The sequence below is a fragment of the Acomys russatus genome, chromosome 23 (assembly GCF_903995435.1).
Source record: "Acomys russatus chromosome 23, mAcoRus1.1, whole genome shotgun sequence".
NCBI classification, from domain to species: Eukaryota; Metazoa; Chordata; class Mammalia; order Rodentia; family Muridae; genus Acomys; species Acomys russatus.
In genome coordinates this window covers 11,151,657-11,167,446 of record NC_067159.1, presented here as the reverse complement: position 1 = coordinate 11,167,446, position 15,790 = coordinate 11,151,657, and the positions used below count along the sequence as shown (strand labels likewise).

Sequence of the window (15,790 nt, the reverse complement as noted above, 5' to 3'; positions counted from 1 at the left end):
TACAAGTGGAATCACATTAAACTAAAGTGCTTTCACAGAAGAAACAACAGCCAACAGTTACCTGCAGACTACACGTGGTGCAAGGGTGATACGACTGTCTACAGAACAGACACCTGCAGGCTGCACACGGTACAAGGGTGATACGACTGTCTACAGAACAGACACCTGCAGGCTGCACACGGTACAAGGGTGATACGACTGTCTACAGAACAGACACCTGCAGGCTGCACACGGTACAAGGGTGATACGACTGTCTACAGAACAGACACCTGCAGGCTGCACACGGTACAAGGGTGATACGACTGTCTACAGAACAGACACCTGCAGGCTGCACATGGTGCAAGGGTGATATGACTGTCTACAGAACAGTTACCTGCAGACTGCACACAGCATAAGGGTGAATTGACTGTCTACAGAACAGATAGTACCTGCAGACTACATATGACACAAGAAATAAGCATCTAACTTAAAAATGGGCAATGCAGCCATTCTTCAAAGACGGCAAATAGCCAAGACGTATTTGAAGTGCTCAGCATCCCTATTGTCAGGGAAATGTACATAAAAGCCACAATGCATCGTCACCTCACACTACAACTTCAAAAATACAAAAGTACTGGTGGAAGTTGCAGGAAAAGGGCAACCCTGTATTCTCTTGGGGAAATGTAACTGAAGCAGCACCACAGAAAACATTGTGGTGTTTCCCCTAAAAGTTAACGACAGAACTGCCAGCAAGTGTATTTATTGGTCTATAGCTAAGAGAGATGAAGGTTAGAATCTCAAGGAGATATCTACAGTCTACACCCACTGTTGTTCAATTCAAGATATAGAACCTATGTATCGTTTTAAAAGTATCTATGTTTATTTTGGTGTGTTGCCTGCATGTATGTATGTGTGACGGTGTTGGGTCCCCTGGAGCTTGAGTTACAGACAGCTTTGAGCTGCTGTACGTGGGTGCTAGGAATTGGACCTAGGTCCCCTGGAAGAGCAGCTGGTGCTCTTACCTGCTGAGCCATCTCTCTAGCCCCCAATGTATGTATCTTTTGATGAACGAATGGACAGGGGGATGTTAGTCATTCTTGACAGAGGAGAGCCTGCTGTTTGAAACCACAGGAGACTACATGCTAAATAAAATAAGCCAGGCACAAAATACAAATACCACTTGATGTCACTTAAATGTGGAATCTAAAAAACACTAAAAAGCACAGAGTAATAGCTGCCAGGGATCTGGAGGCAAGAGGAGGAGAGATGATGTTGGCCAAAGGTTCTAAAGTTTCAGTTGCATTGGACAAGTAAGTTCTGGAGAGCTAGTGAGCATCGCTGAGAGCATCCTGTACACTGTGTAACATACTTAAATCTGCTAGGAGGATAGACCTAATGTTCTCATCAACACAATAATAAGATAACTGAGTTAATGAACGTGTGCATTAATTAGCTTGACTGTGATCATGCATTTTACAATGTACACACAGCAAAATGTCATACTGTACATTATAAGTATATGCCATTTTAATTTATCAATTATACCTCAGTAAAGCTTAGGTGAGAAAACCAAATGTCAGAATGTAGGTGAATGTGTGAAAGCAGTTTAACAGCTAGTGTCCTCTAAGTCACTCAAATGAGCCAGGTGTGTAATGCCAGCATTTGGAAGGAAGACCCCTTAGATATGGGTATCTCTGAGCTCAAGATCAGCCTGGTCTACACAGGGCCAGCCAGAGCTGTATATGAGATCCTGTTTCAAAACAACCAACCAACCAAAAAGACCCTCAAATGGTCACAATAGTAAACATAATGCTTGTGTATTTTGCTAAAAGGCAAAGCCAGCTATTAGTGGAATGAAGAAGGGATGATTCTAACTGGAGGGGCACTAAGGAGGGCTAGGACTAACACAGATGACAGCTGACCAGGCTTTGGGGAGACAGATAAGACTTGTGCAAGGACACTGAGGGGCCACAGAGGATGAGCATGCAGGGTGTGTGTGGGGGGACAACAAGGAGTGACAGCAAGGGTGTGTCGGTGAGGAAAGGGTGGAGAGAGCCAGATAGGACACAGCCTTCACTCACCAGAGGTACAGCCTTTGCTCCGGCAAAGCAGAGCCAAGAGAAGGTTGCTAAGGGAGAGGCAGAGGAACCAGAGATGTCAAGGGAAGAAGAAGCCAGCACTCCTGCCTTGAGAAATGGTGAGGTGATCAGGGCAGGGCAGGGCAGGGCAGGGCAGGCCCACGGCAGAGGGACAGGAAAAGTGTGCAGAAGATAGAGGCAGACGCAGTAAGCACGGCTACAAAGAGCGCGTGAGGTGGAGGTGCCCTCTAACTCATGCCATGTGAGAGTCTCACCAAACCCTCCAGGCTAGAGGCAGAGAGTGGCCCAGTGTGGAGCAGGTCTTCTTCCAGGCAGTGCCGACACACACCTATACCATGCTGTAAACATGGCTGTTCTCTGGCTCCCAGAGGACTTCTAAAGGTCTTATCCGCACTGTGCCAACCCCCAGCTAACAGCCAGCAAACCTGTCCATTCTGTCTTCACTCAGGAGATTTAACAAATGCTGGGCAGTGGTGGCACACACCTTTAATCTAGCACTCAGGAGGCAGAGTCAGGTGGATCTCTGTGAGTTCAAGGCCAATGGACAGCCATTGATACACAGAGAAACCCTGCCTTAAAAAGCCAAAAATTTAATAAAGCAAATGGTACTCCATCTTGTTTCTCTTTTCTCCTTATACATTCTACTTCACAAATTCTGAGTTCTTTATTTTTATTTTCAAGCCTTCCACCTTCACCTGTGCGCCCCGACAGGGAGCGAGGTTTCATTATGTAAAAGATCTGCACTGCCCAGCGCAGGGCAGACTGGCTGCTTTTCTGTAGACACAGACGACGACGGGCAGCGCCAACAAACCTCATTCTTGTGCTTCGCAGTAGCGTCACACTTGCTGTTCTCCGGCTTCCGCAGATGCTCCCACCGTCCTCCCTGGTCAAAAGTGATCATGCTCTGAATAGAGTTATCTGAACAGGGAAAGAGTGATGTAAGCCCAGTGCACTGGAGAAAGAGTTGCGCAAGCCCAACCCACTGGAGGTCTCGATCAGCCCGCCATAACTAAACTGTCTCCTGAGAACAGCATCTTTTAAAAAAAACTACCATCTATGTATGTGTGTATGTATTCATGTATGTAGTATTTATGTATATATGTATGTATGTAGTATTATGTATGTATGTATGTATCTACTATCTATTTTTTCACATAAATATATGTTCTATGAGCTGGGCGTGGTGGCACACGCCTTTAATCCCAGCACTCGGGAGGCAGAGACAGGTGGATCGCTGTGAGTTCGAGGCTAGCCTGGTCTACAAAATGAGTCTAGGATGGCCAAGGCTACACAGAGAAACCCTGTCTCAAAAAACCAACAAAACTATATATATTCTATGATCAGCACATTTCCCTTCATACCTCCTCCCTTTTCCCACCCCCTCCCACTCCACTTTGACGCTGGAGCCCACACGCTCTTACCACCTTACACATTGGCTCAGCACCGGCAAACAACAGGCCTGAAGAAGGGGTACCACTCAAACAGGACGCCCCAGCTAACTCCAGAAACCATTGGGAACTTCTAGTACTGAAAAACCCCGAAGCTCTCTTTTGTGCTGTAGTTTCAATTCCTTCCTCCTCACTACTGCCAGGGATTCAGGGTTTGGTTGCCAGACTTGGAGCCGGTGAGAGAAGTTAGGTCAACAGGGCTGTGTCCTTGAAGGGACATCAGGGCCTTGGTCCCTTTCTCTTCCTATGTCTGAGGTGACGCGTCTTATCTGCTCTGTACTTCTACCATGAGGTGTGCCACAGAAGCAAACACAGTGGGGATAACTGGCCACAGGCGGAAACCTCTAAAACTGTGAGCTAAAGTGAACTTTTGCAGCCAGGAGGTAGTGACACATGCCTTTATTTAGTCCCAGCACTCAGAAGGCAGAGGCAGGCAGATCTCTGTGAGTTCAAGGCTAGCCTGGTCTACAAAGTGAGTTCCAGGATAGTCAAGCCAGGGCTACAAAGAGAATTTTTTGTTGTTGCTCTTTATAAAATGACTGTCTCAGGAATTCTTAATTCTATTTTAGTAAATAAAAGCCAACACAACTCCTGATGAGTATGAAAAGGCTAAGGTTCACTCTCCTTCATTGTTTGATGCCTTGGAGGAAAATCTACCAAAGGCAGGAATCCTAATATTTACTCAAATATATGACACCAAACTTACTTTAGGGATTCTCAAGATTATTTATGTCTACGCATGGATTAATAATTTCTAACTAGGGTTTTTTTCCCCTCACCATCTGTGATGAGACGCCACAACCAAAAGCAAGTTGGTGAGCAAAGGACTACCACATTGGAGTCCATCACTGAAGGAAGCCAGGGCAGGAGGAACTCAAACAGGGCAGGAACCTGGAGGCAGGAGCTGATGCAGAGGCCATGGAGGGGTGCTGCTTGTTCCCCATGGCTTACTCAGTCTCCTTTCTTATCAAGCCCAGGACCATGTTCCTAGGGGTGGCACCATTCACCATGGGCTAGGCCCTCCCTCATCAATCATTAATTAATCGAAGCTCCCTCTTCTCAGATGACGTCAACTTGTATCAAATTGACATAAAACTAGCTAGTACATTATCCTCTGATGTTCTTTCTCTTTAAGAAAAAAATGAAATGTCATTTATTTAATTACTTGTGTGTGTGTGTGTATGTGCCACAGAGTGCATGTGGTTGGAGGACAACTTTTGGGAACCTATCATGTAGATCCTAGGAGTCAAACCTAGGTCATCAGGCTTAGCAGCAAGCACTTGCTGAGCCATCTTCCCGGCCCTCTCTTTTTTTTTTTAATTCCAATGTCTCCTTCCTATAGTCTATTCCTAATGACAAACTGCTGTAGGTTTAAGTACAGAGATAATATGCTCTGCAGTTTTAAAGAACATCAACCAAGAAGGCAGATAAAGGAAAATTCACTTATTTAACAAAGAGAAACTGGATAGCCAGGATGTAAAAACTACTGTAGGCTTCTGGGAATTAAATATATCAGTGAACAACACAGATAGGAATCCTTGTGAGGGACTGGTGAGGTGACTTATTAGGAAAAAGCACCTGCTGCCCATGCCTGAGAAGCTGGGTTTGATCTCAGAAGCTACAGTGGAAGGAGAGGCCAACTCCTGAAAGGAGTCCTCTGGTCTCCACCCAGGCACACTGCAATGCACACGCCCACACACATCACCATCACCACCAGCAGCAAATGTTTATGAAACGTATATTCCATTAGGAAGAAACAAACATTAGGAACAGTGACTAAGTGGCATTACCCAGAATGCATAAGTGAGTTGCTCAAACCTAGTGCTGGGGAAAGCTCTCTGGACACTTAACGTGGGTTGGAAATGTGTGCAAGGAAGCAGGTCTGGGTTTAAAATAAGCTAATCTAGACAAGTCTCACTCAGTAGGGTAACACGGGGGCAAAGACTGGACATCGGAGGAAATGGAGCTGCTTGGCAGATCTGTGATGGATGATGTGTGTGCCTGGTACATTTGAAGACTGGCAGAGGGAAAGTGTGAGTGCCACAGAGCAAATGAAAGAGAAAAGAGACGGAGGTGAGGTCAAGGAGGGAAAGAGGAGCCAGTGTTACTGAGGACCTCTTAAGCCATGGCAAGTTACTTATGGGAGAAAAACAGCCCTTAACCTCCTACCAAAATGTAAACACAGAGAGAAGCTTTAAGGGTCTCTGTCCTTGGAAGCAACATGTTTCCTTGCCTAGAGCCTGAGTGAAGGGGAGCCCTACAGTAGAACATATAGTCCCTACATGAAAACAGACTGCTTCAAGTTCAGGTTCATAGCTCTAGGCCTAAACCTCCAAACACAGAAGACTCATATGTTACGATATGGGCCCCTCTCTTCCCACCGCTGTTGCTCTGCTCTGTCCTACTTCTACTAGCACTCTTTCTTTACACAACAAAGCCACAATGTCAGTGTGGCTTGTTGGCTTGGCAAACACGTAATTGGGGGAAAGGACCACCAGGTTCCGCAGGACCTCAGACTCTAGCCCATCCAGCTGAAGGAGGCAGAGTCGCCCTGAGCCTCACCTTCCGAGAGCATGCTGGTTATGTAGACTCCACGGAGCGAGGTCACGTTGGTGAAGTCGGTCTCGCCACCTGTGGTAGTGTAGAGATGTCGGTCCAGGGACTTGGAGTAGACAATGCCTCGATCGTCAGAGGTGAAGATTGTGCCAAAGCCGGTATCTGACATGAGCAAACAAGCAAAAAACACTGAGTCTTGGGAGAAAACAGAGAAACAAAGCAAAACAACTGTCTAGACATGAATGCCTGGCCCCACACACCCGTTAATCGCCTTCACAGTGAGACCCAGACCTGGGTGTTAGGCACAGTTTCATATTCAAAACCTTCAAGTTTGTCTTTAATTCTACTTAGAGGCTGGAACACAGGAGCCATGCATTTGCTGCCTGACATAATCTGAAAAGCTCTTCCCAAGGGTATTTTGCTGGCACGCCCATGCTCTTTAGATTCACATTGATACACTCCCAAATCTTTGCACTTTAGAATGCTTCTCAAACTGTCTTTGTTGAAGGCTCTTTTGAAAAAAATTCTAATATATCACAGACTGATGGTTTTATATAAAAAAATTATCACTAGAAAAGTAAATTAGGAAAGAGACAAAATGTCAGCCCTAACTTCCTGGGTTGTTGTTTTTGTTTTTGTTTTTGTTTTTTTTTGTTTTTGGTTTTTCGAGACAGGGTTTCTCTGTGTAGCCTTGGCCATCCTGGACTCACTTTGTAGACCAGGCTGACCTCGAACTCACAGCAATCCGCCTGCCTCTGCCTCTCGAGTGCTGGGATTAAAGGCGTGCGCCACCACGCCCACTTGTTGTTTTTGTTTTTTGTTTGTTTGTTTTTTGAAACAGAGTTTCTCTGTGTAGCCTAGGCTGTCCTGGACTCACTTTGTAGATCAGGCTGGCCTCAAACTCACAGCAATCCATCTGCCTCTGCCTCCTGGGTGCTGGAATTAAAGGCATGCGCCACCATGCCCAGCATAACTTTCTATCATTATGTTCAAAAGACATAAAATTGCTTTATCAAATGGCTATGAGATTCTAAACTGGGCAAAGCATTGCATACTTGTAATAGCAGCATTCAGGAGGTTAAGGAAGGAGCGTTGTGAGTTTAAAACTGTCTGGTCTACAGAAGGAGGCCATCCCTGTCTCAATAAAATATCAAACAAACCAAAAATAGTCCCTGAATATTTCCTGTACTTACCTGGTCACAGCTTGTAACTCAGTCCCACTGAGCAGGTGACCCACAGCTGCTCTGTTCCAAACTGCTCAGCCACCCCCACAGACTCCCGTGGGCACCAGAACAAGTAGCCTTTTAAAGGTGCAGCACACTAGCTCTAGGACAGCAATAAACTTCTTGGGGTAAGAGGAAAAGTTGACATATAGAAAGGAAAGCTTTTCTGAGCAAAGCCCAAAGCGTGAACCCTTACCCACTCAAGAATGGGCTGCTCGATGGCTCTTACCTCCAGGCTCATCGACATGCATGAAGACCATGTCGTCATTGGCTGCTAGAATAGAGTAGAACTGTTCCTGTCCCACAGAAGGAAGCTGTGCCATGCTCCATGTGTCCCCTTGGTCTGTTGACACATGGATCCTTCTTGTTGTATCCTAGAATAAATATACCAATGTCTGCACATTTAATCTTCTGCAAGGTGTCATGTCAAGGAACATGAATAGAAACATTTTAAAAGTAGTTATATTAATCATTTCCTCAGTGGATACAATTGCAACAAAAGGTCCAGCACCAATTCTCAAAGCAACTCCTACTCCCCTCTGCCCAATGAAGCAGTACAGTCTATCTTGCCTTTCTCTGCCTCCTTCATTCTGCTGTGGCCCTCCCAATGGCTGCCATCTTCTCTCCTTCAACAAAGCTGAGGATGTGACTGAGCCATCACTAGGCTGAGGATGTGACTCACTGAGCTATCACTAGGCTGGCTGCGTACTGTTTGCACATACTTGCTTGAAATTCTCAAAATGATGATCACCACTTAAATGTCCCGTATCTTTGAGATATAGTCCTGGCTTTAGATAATTAATCCAAAGAATTAGACAACTGATGATCTAAAAGATGAAGATGAAATTCATGTTGGGAGACTGCAGGAGAGTCAAGAGAGAAATGCTTCTAAGGAATTCTCTCCATAGCCATAATGAAGGAAACCTTGCATGGGCTAGAAAAAGACCAAAGAGTCCAAAATTCCTACAAGGATATTGGTCAGCAAGCATTTGGCTGGTAAAGGGGTCTGCTGAGAAGGCAAGTAAATCATGGTCTGATAATTTGTTTAAAACATGTACTATAGGTCAGCAGGGGTAGCCCAGTGGTAGTGGCTGTTCCATTTTCCTCCTTCCCCAGTTCCCTCTTTCAACTACTCCAGTGAGATTGATTCTATCAAGGGCACCAACAACCCACTTTCCAGCCCAACAGGTAATTCTCAGAGTTCAAATACCTCAACATCTCACTTGAGCTTGCCAGACTGACCACCACTACGTCTGGAAACACGTTCTTCACTTGATTCTGTAGCAGCATGGTGTCCTGACCCCCCTACCTCACCCCTTCCTCCCACCCAGGCTTTGCAGCTAGATTCTTCTCTTCCTTGCAGCCTTCAGTGGCGAGCTGTCTCTGGGCTCGCGCAAGCCTCCCATCTCTCCTCTGCCTGCTCATTCTTCAGAAGAACGCATCCAGTCACGTGGCTCTAAATACCATGTAATTTTGAGAGATTCATATATATGAACACCGACTTGACATTTCCTCTTAGACAATAGGCATTTCATATCCAACATATTGAATTCTTGGTTTTTCTCCCACAAATCTGTTCCTCCTATACCCTTTACTATGGCGGAAAACAGCACCGCCATTTATCCAGCTGCTTGCCGCCAAAGACTTGAAAGTTTCTTCTGTTTTTTCTTGTTTTGTTTTGTTCTGGTTTTTTGTTTTGTTTTGTTTTTGAGACAGGGTTTCTCTGTGTAGCCCTGGTTGTCCTGGACTTGATTTGTAAACCAAGCTGGCCTTGACGTCACAGAAATCTGCCAGCCTTTCCTCCTGAGTGCTGGAATTACAGGTGTGCGCCACTGAGGCTGGATGACTTGAAAGTTTCCTGTGGTCTCACTTTTTTTCATCTCACAAGGGACATCTAAGGCACTAACTCGCCCAATTGGCAATATATCCAAACACACACATAACAACCTCACCAGTTCTCCCGTCACCCACTTTTTTGTTTGCTTTTTTTTAAGACAAAAAAAAAAAAAAAAAAACTCTGTGTAGCCTTGGCTGTCCTGGACTCGCTTTGTAGACCAGGCTGGCCTCGAACTCACAGACATCCGTCTGCCTCTGCCTGCGGAGTGCTGGGATTAAAGGCATGCGCCACCAGCACTGGCTCCATCTCCCATCTCCTTTGGCCCTTGGACACTTGACAGCCTTCTCTCAGGCACACCCTTTCTGCTACGGTGGGGGCTGGATCCTAACACAGCCCAGCTGTTTCAGCCTCCTGCTCCATTCCAGGGCCCCCCTCCAGTGCTCTAGCCACACTGCCACTCTCCTTGTCCTCAGGCGGCCTGCATGTTTGTCTCTGTCCTTGCTGACTCCACAATTGCTTTTGTCCCAGATGGTCACACAGCTGTGCCTCCTCAGGTCACCTAGGTCACCTAGATCTCACACAAGCACAGGGCCGGAGTAGTGCTGACAGTTCCTGGTGCTCCCCTCCCTCCATGGAGCTTTAGGGGCGGGCTTTGAGGTTTTTCAGAAGCTCAGGCCAGGCCAGGTGTCTCTCTGTCTCTGTCTTTCTCTGTGTCTCTGTGTCTATGTCTGTCTGTCTGTCTGTCTGTCTGTCTCTCTCTCTCTCTCTCTCCCACTGCCTACCAATCCAGATGTGGGACTCTTGGCTCCTTCTTCAGCATACCTGTGTGCTGCCAAGCTTCCCACTATGATGATAATGGATTAAACTTCTGAACTGTAAGGCAGCCCCAGCTTTATAAAGGTTGCCTATAAAGGTGTCTCTTTACAGCTGTAGACCACTGACTAAAGATGCTGCTTAGCACGGTCTTCCCCACATGAATGCAAGCCCAGAGAGCAGGGTATGAGTCTCTATATTCACTGCTATCTTATGGCATCTAGACTCATACCCAGTATGTAATGGACACTCAACTAGTACTATATATCTTATTATGATAAATGATAATGTGTAAATGTGTAACTTTTTTTTCCTTCCAGATATTCATGTCTGGTAAAGCCTACACTGGGCCTACATGCCCAAAAGTGACACTAAGAGTGAGAGAAAGACCAAGCCCACAGTGGCTCCTAAGAGCCAGTCAGCCTCTGTAGACAGGATCTCTCCCAAGCTTTGACTATGATATTTAAAATCATAAGGCTGGCAAGACGGCTTAGTGGATGAAAGTGACTGCCACCAAGCTTGATAACACAGGCTTGATTCCTTGGATCTCTGCAGTGTATGGAAAGAATATGGGCTCCTGAAAACTGCCCTCTGACCTCCACACGGTGTGTGTGTGTGTGTGTGCACGCCCAACACACATGTCATCCACAGACAGAGCAAATAAATAAAGGTAAACATTTAAAACAATCTGCAGGAGGACAAGAAATGCTATCAGGGCTACACAGTGAAAGAGATCCACACGGTGTTTATCAGCAGGGGCATCAGACTCCTCACCTTATCAGCCATCACAGAGGCAAAAAGAAAACGGCCCCCAAGACCAAATGAGTAGATTTTCACACCAATGGTTTTGAAGGTTTTCCCCAAGTCGGAAGTTCTCCACAACTCCAGGGCACCAAGATCAGCTTCTTAAACAAGACAAAATATCGATTAAAATTGCACTTCCTGGTGAGTCTTGTTCACACAGCTGCTCTGGAACTGCTCTTATTATAATACAAAAACAAAAACAAAAAAAGGTATTTTAAATCCAGTGTGTGTGATCAAGTGACAGCATCGATGTGGCAGGGCATCATATACAGAGAATTTGTGCTTGGATTTTATTTATGTGAGGTTTTCTGAGTTTTCATGACTCAAATACAGTGTTGTATAACACAGTGGCAATTTGTTCATACTCTCTTGGTGGCACACTTTAAAATGATTGTATTCTGTTTTAAATGATCTTATTTTCTTGCTTATCCTCTAATGCTCCTACATTATTGCTCCATGAAAGCACACCCTGGCTGTCGTGTTCTGTCCTTAGACTAGTGTTTAGCCTACAGCAAGAACTCAGATATTTGTTGCATGAATAAAGGAAGGATTTTGCTTTCTGCTTGGAAACTGTAGCACGGACTGGGAGGACAACAGTTCGGCCAACATGAAAACAATCCATCTTTTGGAGGAATCACTGTGCGATGTCAGTTTCCTATTGTTTATAGCCTAGTGTTTGTTTTATCTATGTGGCTGTTATGGTTTAGATATGAAATGTCCCCCACAGGCTCGTGTGTTTAAACGCCTGGTGCTGTTTGGGGAGTTGTGGAATCTTTGGGACTGTGGGTCACAGATGGCAGGACTTGAAGGTGGAATTCACTTCTGATCCTGGTACAAGCTGCTTCCTGGTCTCCTAAGATATCAACAAACAGTGGCTGTGATGCAGGGCTGTTCCAGTTGCTATGTTCTCCTGACTGCGTGGACTCTACCCTAGAAACTGTAAAGGAGAGTAAGCCTTCCTTACCCACGTCATGCTGCAAACTCCCACTGCCAGGGAAAGAGCTGTTTCAGCCATCATGTCTTCCTCGCTATGACTGACTGTGCCCTCTATACTGTGAGCCAAAGTGACCTTTTCCCTAACTTGCTCTTGTCACTGTTTTGTCAAAGTGGTGGTTTAAGAAAGCCCCTGTAGGCTCATATATTTGAATGCTTAGTCATCAGGGAGTGGCACTACTTGAGAGGGATCAGGAGGTGTGGCCTTGTTGAAGGAAGTGTGTCACTTGGGGGTAGGCTTTGAGGTTTCAGGAGCTCAAGCCGGGCTGGATGTCATTCCGCCTGTGGATTTGGATGTAGAACTCTCAGTTACTTCTTCAGCACCATGTGTGCCTGCATGCCGCCAAGCTTGCGCCATGATGTTAATGGACTAAACCTCTGAACTGCAAGCAAGCCCCAATTAGATGCTTTCTTTTGTAAGAGCTGCCATAGTCACGGTGTCTCTTCACAGCAATGGAACAGTGACTATGACTAAGACAGTGATGAGAAAATTAGTTCCAAAAATTGGTATCAATGAGTGCACTTTAGTGGTAGTCATACCATGTGACTTTCAGAACTGGCTAGTTCAAGGAATGTGCAAGAGTTTGGAGCTAGGGTATAGATAAGTGCCAGAATGCTACAAGCACAACTCAATGGGCCATTCTAAGTGGGAACTCATAGAGACCAGAATTCTGAGAGAAATGTTGATGTGAAGGCCAGACTTGAGATCTCTGTTGGGAACTGGGTTAGAGAGCATTCATGTTACATTCTGGTAAAGAATCTAGCTGTAATCTGCCTGTGATTTGAAATTAAAAAATTTTTTTTTTTAATTTAATTAATGATTTGAGAAGTTGAGTAAGGCTTAACTGAAAACTAAGGGACTAATTTATTTGGTGGAGATTGACAGGCAGCTTAATATTTAGATTGTGCTATTGACTGCTCCCTTTGTGTGTAGTCAGGGTTACAGTGAGAACTCCAGGGAACAGTGGAAAGGGATGTGAAAAATTTCAGTTTGCTGAAGAAAGGAGCATGATCAAGTTTAAGGCTGCAGGAAAGGCAGATGAGACAAAGTGGTTGTAATTGTTAGAGACTGGTGGTGAAGCCATAAAAGTGAAGCCAAAGACTTTTCACTGGGACAGTATGAAAGGCACCATGAGGGAAGACCCCACCCAATGAAGGCTCTAGGGCAAAGCCCACAAAGTCATTTTCAAACTTTCTTTTAAAATATTAACATGAGCCTCCTGGACATCCTGGGGAAAATATAGGACCACCTGGTCCAACTGCAGGCTCTTAGAGGCCACTGCAGCTGTTGTCCACGTGGGAAGGGTAGATACATCTCTAGATAGCTGCAGATTGTCAGCGTTGTCCATGGGGTGGTTTCAGTAAGCAGAGTGCAAGAATGACAGGTCATCAAGACGTGTCTCATAAAAGAGGCCATGAGGCCAGGCAACGTTAGCTGGGTTTGGAGGCTCTGCAGGGAGACCCTTAGGGACCAATGCATGAAGCTGTGATAGATTCCAGGATGTTGGAAATGTTGGCATATACTGAGGAAGGTTGGAGGCCCCAAAGGAGCTGTCCCAATAAAGAGGCCACATGTACCACAGATAATAAGAGCTGAGAGGTCACTGAAGCTCCAATGATGCTACCATGATGCCCACACATGGGCATGGGGCTCCAGAGTCAGCTTCTCTGATGGTGCAGTCCTTTGCCCCATCTCTCCATGCTGTCCTGCTATTGCTCCCTTAAAAGTTATGTATGCCCTTATATTGGAAACATGCAACTTGAGTTTTGATTTTAAAGTGCTCACAGTTAAAAGACTTCCTTGGGTCTCAGAATATACACAGGGTTTCCGAGCAGTGTTGGGACCATTAAAGACAACGGTAACTTTTGATGTTGGGCTGAATGTATTTTCTATTATACAAGGACAATGTGCCAACGGTGGCCAGGGGTGGAATGTTACAGTCTAAATGTGAAGTGTCCCCTACAGACTCAGATGTTCGAATATGTGGACCCCAGCTGGTGGTGCTGCTCTGAGAGGGTGTGGAACCTTTAAGAGTGTGGCCTGGTTAACAGAAATAGGTTGACCTGCGCTTTCTCCTTCCTGACACACCAAGATGTGTACAAGTCAGACAGTAGAACTGCACTGCTTCAGCCACCATGACCTCTCCACCACAATGGACTGTGCCCTCTAAAAACTGTGAGCCAAAGCAACCTCTCCTCCATTAAGTTGCATCTGTCAGGTATTTGGTCGCAATAATGAGAAAAGTAACACACACAGTTTCTAAAATCAACTATATCATCTTCGTATATAGTGACATTTGTATTGACCTGGGCATGATGAAGGAATTTAGTTGTACTTTGAATATTTTAAAAGTAATTAACAACTTTGAATTTTCTGTAGCTATTGAATTTTCAAGAGGATGAGAAAATCATTTGTTTCTACCACACACAACCCAGAATGTTCTGCCCTGAATGGACAGCAGGACACTCTTTTCTGGGACTACAATATACTTACTGCAGGAGCCATTCACATAGGTGGTAAAGAAGATGATGTTGTCTGATCCCCTATAAAGAGGCAAAGACAGAGATAAGAAATGGATTAAAGCTACTAAAAGACTGTGTTAGCCTAGTCACAAAGCCCCTGGCCTGTGTGACAAGACCCATCCACTGAATATGCCTGGCATGCCACATGTTTAGTCAGGCTTATAGCAAGAATTCAACAGGTGAAGTGGAGAGCTGTGTTCTGGTGTTGGCGGTGCAGCCCACAGCCTGGGCCCCTTGGTCTCCTACAGTCATCCACACCATTGTGAGAGCTCCTCCAGTCACACTGATCTACTCACACTCCAAATCTGTCTCGGGGTCATACCATTTCCTCCCAGTGAGATGCTTCTCTCTTGTGTCACTAAGTCATACCCTCACAGTCTCTCAGCATGAACTTATAAGCAAGCCCTCCTATGAGGCTCTTCTGGTCACTCTCACTGGAAGCCTTTTTCCCCTGCAAAATCCTAGAGCAGTGGATTCTCGACAAGGGAAGTTCCACCTCCCGGAGAACACTTGAAAGTGTCTGAAGACATTTTTGGCTGCTACACTTGAGGTGGGGAGAGGAGAAGGCAGGACTTACTGCCGGCGTCTGGTGGGTTCGGCCAGGATGCTTCTAAACATCTTCAAGTACACAGAGCAGCTCATTCAATCATCACTTACCCAGCCCAATATAGTGCTGGTAATGAAGGCAAGAATTCCTGTTCAAATGACTCTGTGGCCCAACAGGCCCACAGGTAAGGTGCCAGCCTGTGAGAAGCCCAGTGCTAGAAGACTGCACCGACTACACCAGCCATCTGCCAGTCACTCGTCACCTAGTCTGTTCTTCTCATTGCACCATGTGTGCCACGTCGCACCTGCCACGCTGACTGGCATCCTCAGGTTGGCTGCTAGGTTTTAGGCTTTGTGGTTTTACATCTGAAGTTAGCTCGGTGCTTTTTATGAGCTAAATAATTTAGTCCTTTGGTCTCAAATAGACAAGTAGGTCAGAGGTTGAATTATTTAAGATGAAACTTGGAAAGGCAATTTGCAGGGAATGGGATTTGGACCCTGATCGCACTTAGAGATGACATCAGCAAAGGTACGGGGTTTGAGCATGCTTTTATGGAACTGTGAATTCCTAGAGACCAAAGATCTCAAAGGTGAGTTACCTGCATTGGTAAACTAGCTGCCTTGAATTTAAAGTTGAGCAATTAAATGCCCTGCAAAAGTAAAATACCAGGGCTAGAAGGATGGCTCTGCTGTTAAGAGCACTTGTTGCTCTTGCAGAGGGCCTGGGTTCAATTCCCAGCACCCACACGATGGCTCACAACTGTCTATAACTTCAAAGGGTCTGATGTCTCTTCTGACCCCATGAGTACCTCACTCATATGTTGCGCACATATAACCATAGGCAAAACTCTCATGAGGAAAAAAAATTAAGGTAAAAAAACCTTGTGTAAAGCTAGGCGTGGTGGCATGTACTTTTGATCTTAGCACTCAGGAGGCAGAGGCAGATGGATCTCTGCAAGTTTGAGGCTA

The 15,790-nt window shown here is 45.5% G+C and overlaps 1 protein-coding gene across 4 annotated transcripts in view; it reads right to left on the bottom strand.

Moving 5' to 3' along the window:
* Positions 1 to 15,790, bottom strand: part of Sort1 (sortilin 1) — a 72,948-nt gene that overhangs the window by 15,172 nt on the left and 41,986 nt on the right. For 2 of the 4 annotated variants that reach the window (XM_051165475.1, XM_051165477.1), the window contains exons 7-11: positions 14,247 to 14,296; positions 10,730 to 10,860; positions 7,535 to 7,679; positions 6,089 to 6,244; positions 2,890 to 2,996 (exon numbers count right to left, since the gene is read on the bottom strand). In XM_051165475.1, coding sequence (XP_051021432.1) covers positions 2,890 to 2,996; positions 6,089 to 6,244; positions 7,535 to 7,679; positions 10,730 to 10,860; positions 14,247 to 14,296 — 589 coding nt within the window. The remainder of the gene's footprint in view (positions 1 to 2,889; positions 2,997 to 6,088; positions 6,245 to 7,534; positions 7,680 to 10,729; positions 10,861 to 14,246; positions 14,297 to 15,790) is intronic. The other 2 variants (XM_051165476.1, XM_051165478.1) reach the window with 1 other exon arrangement.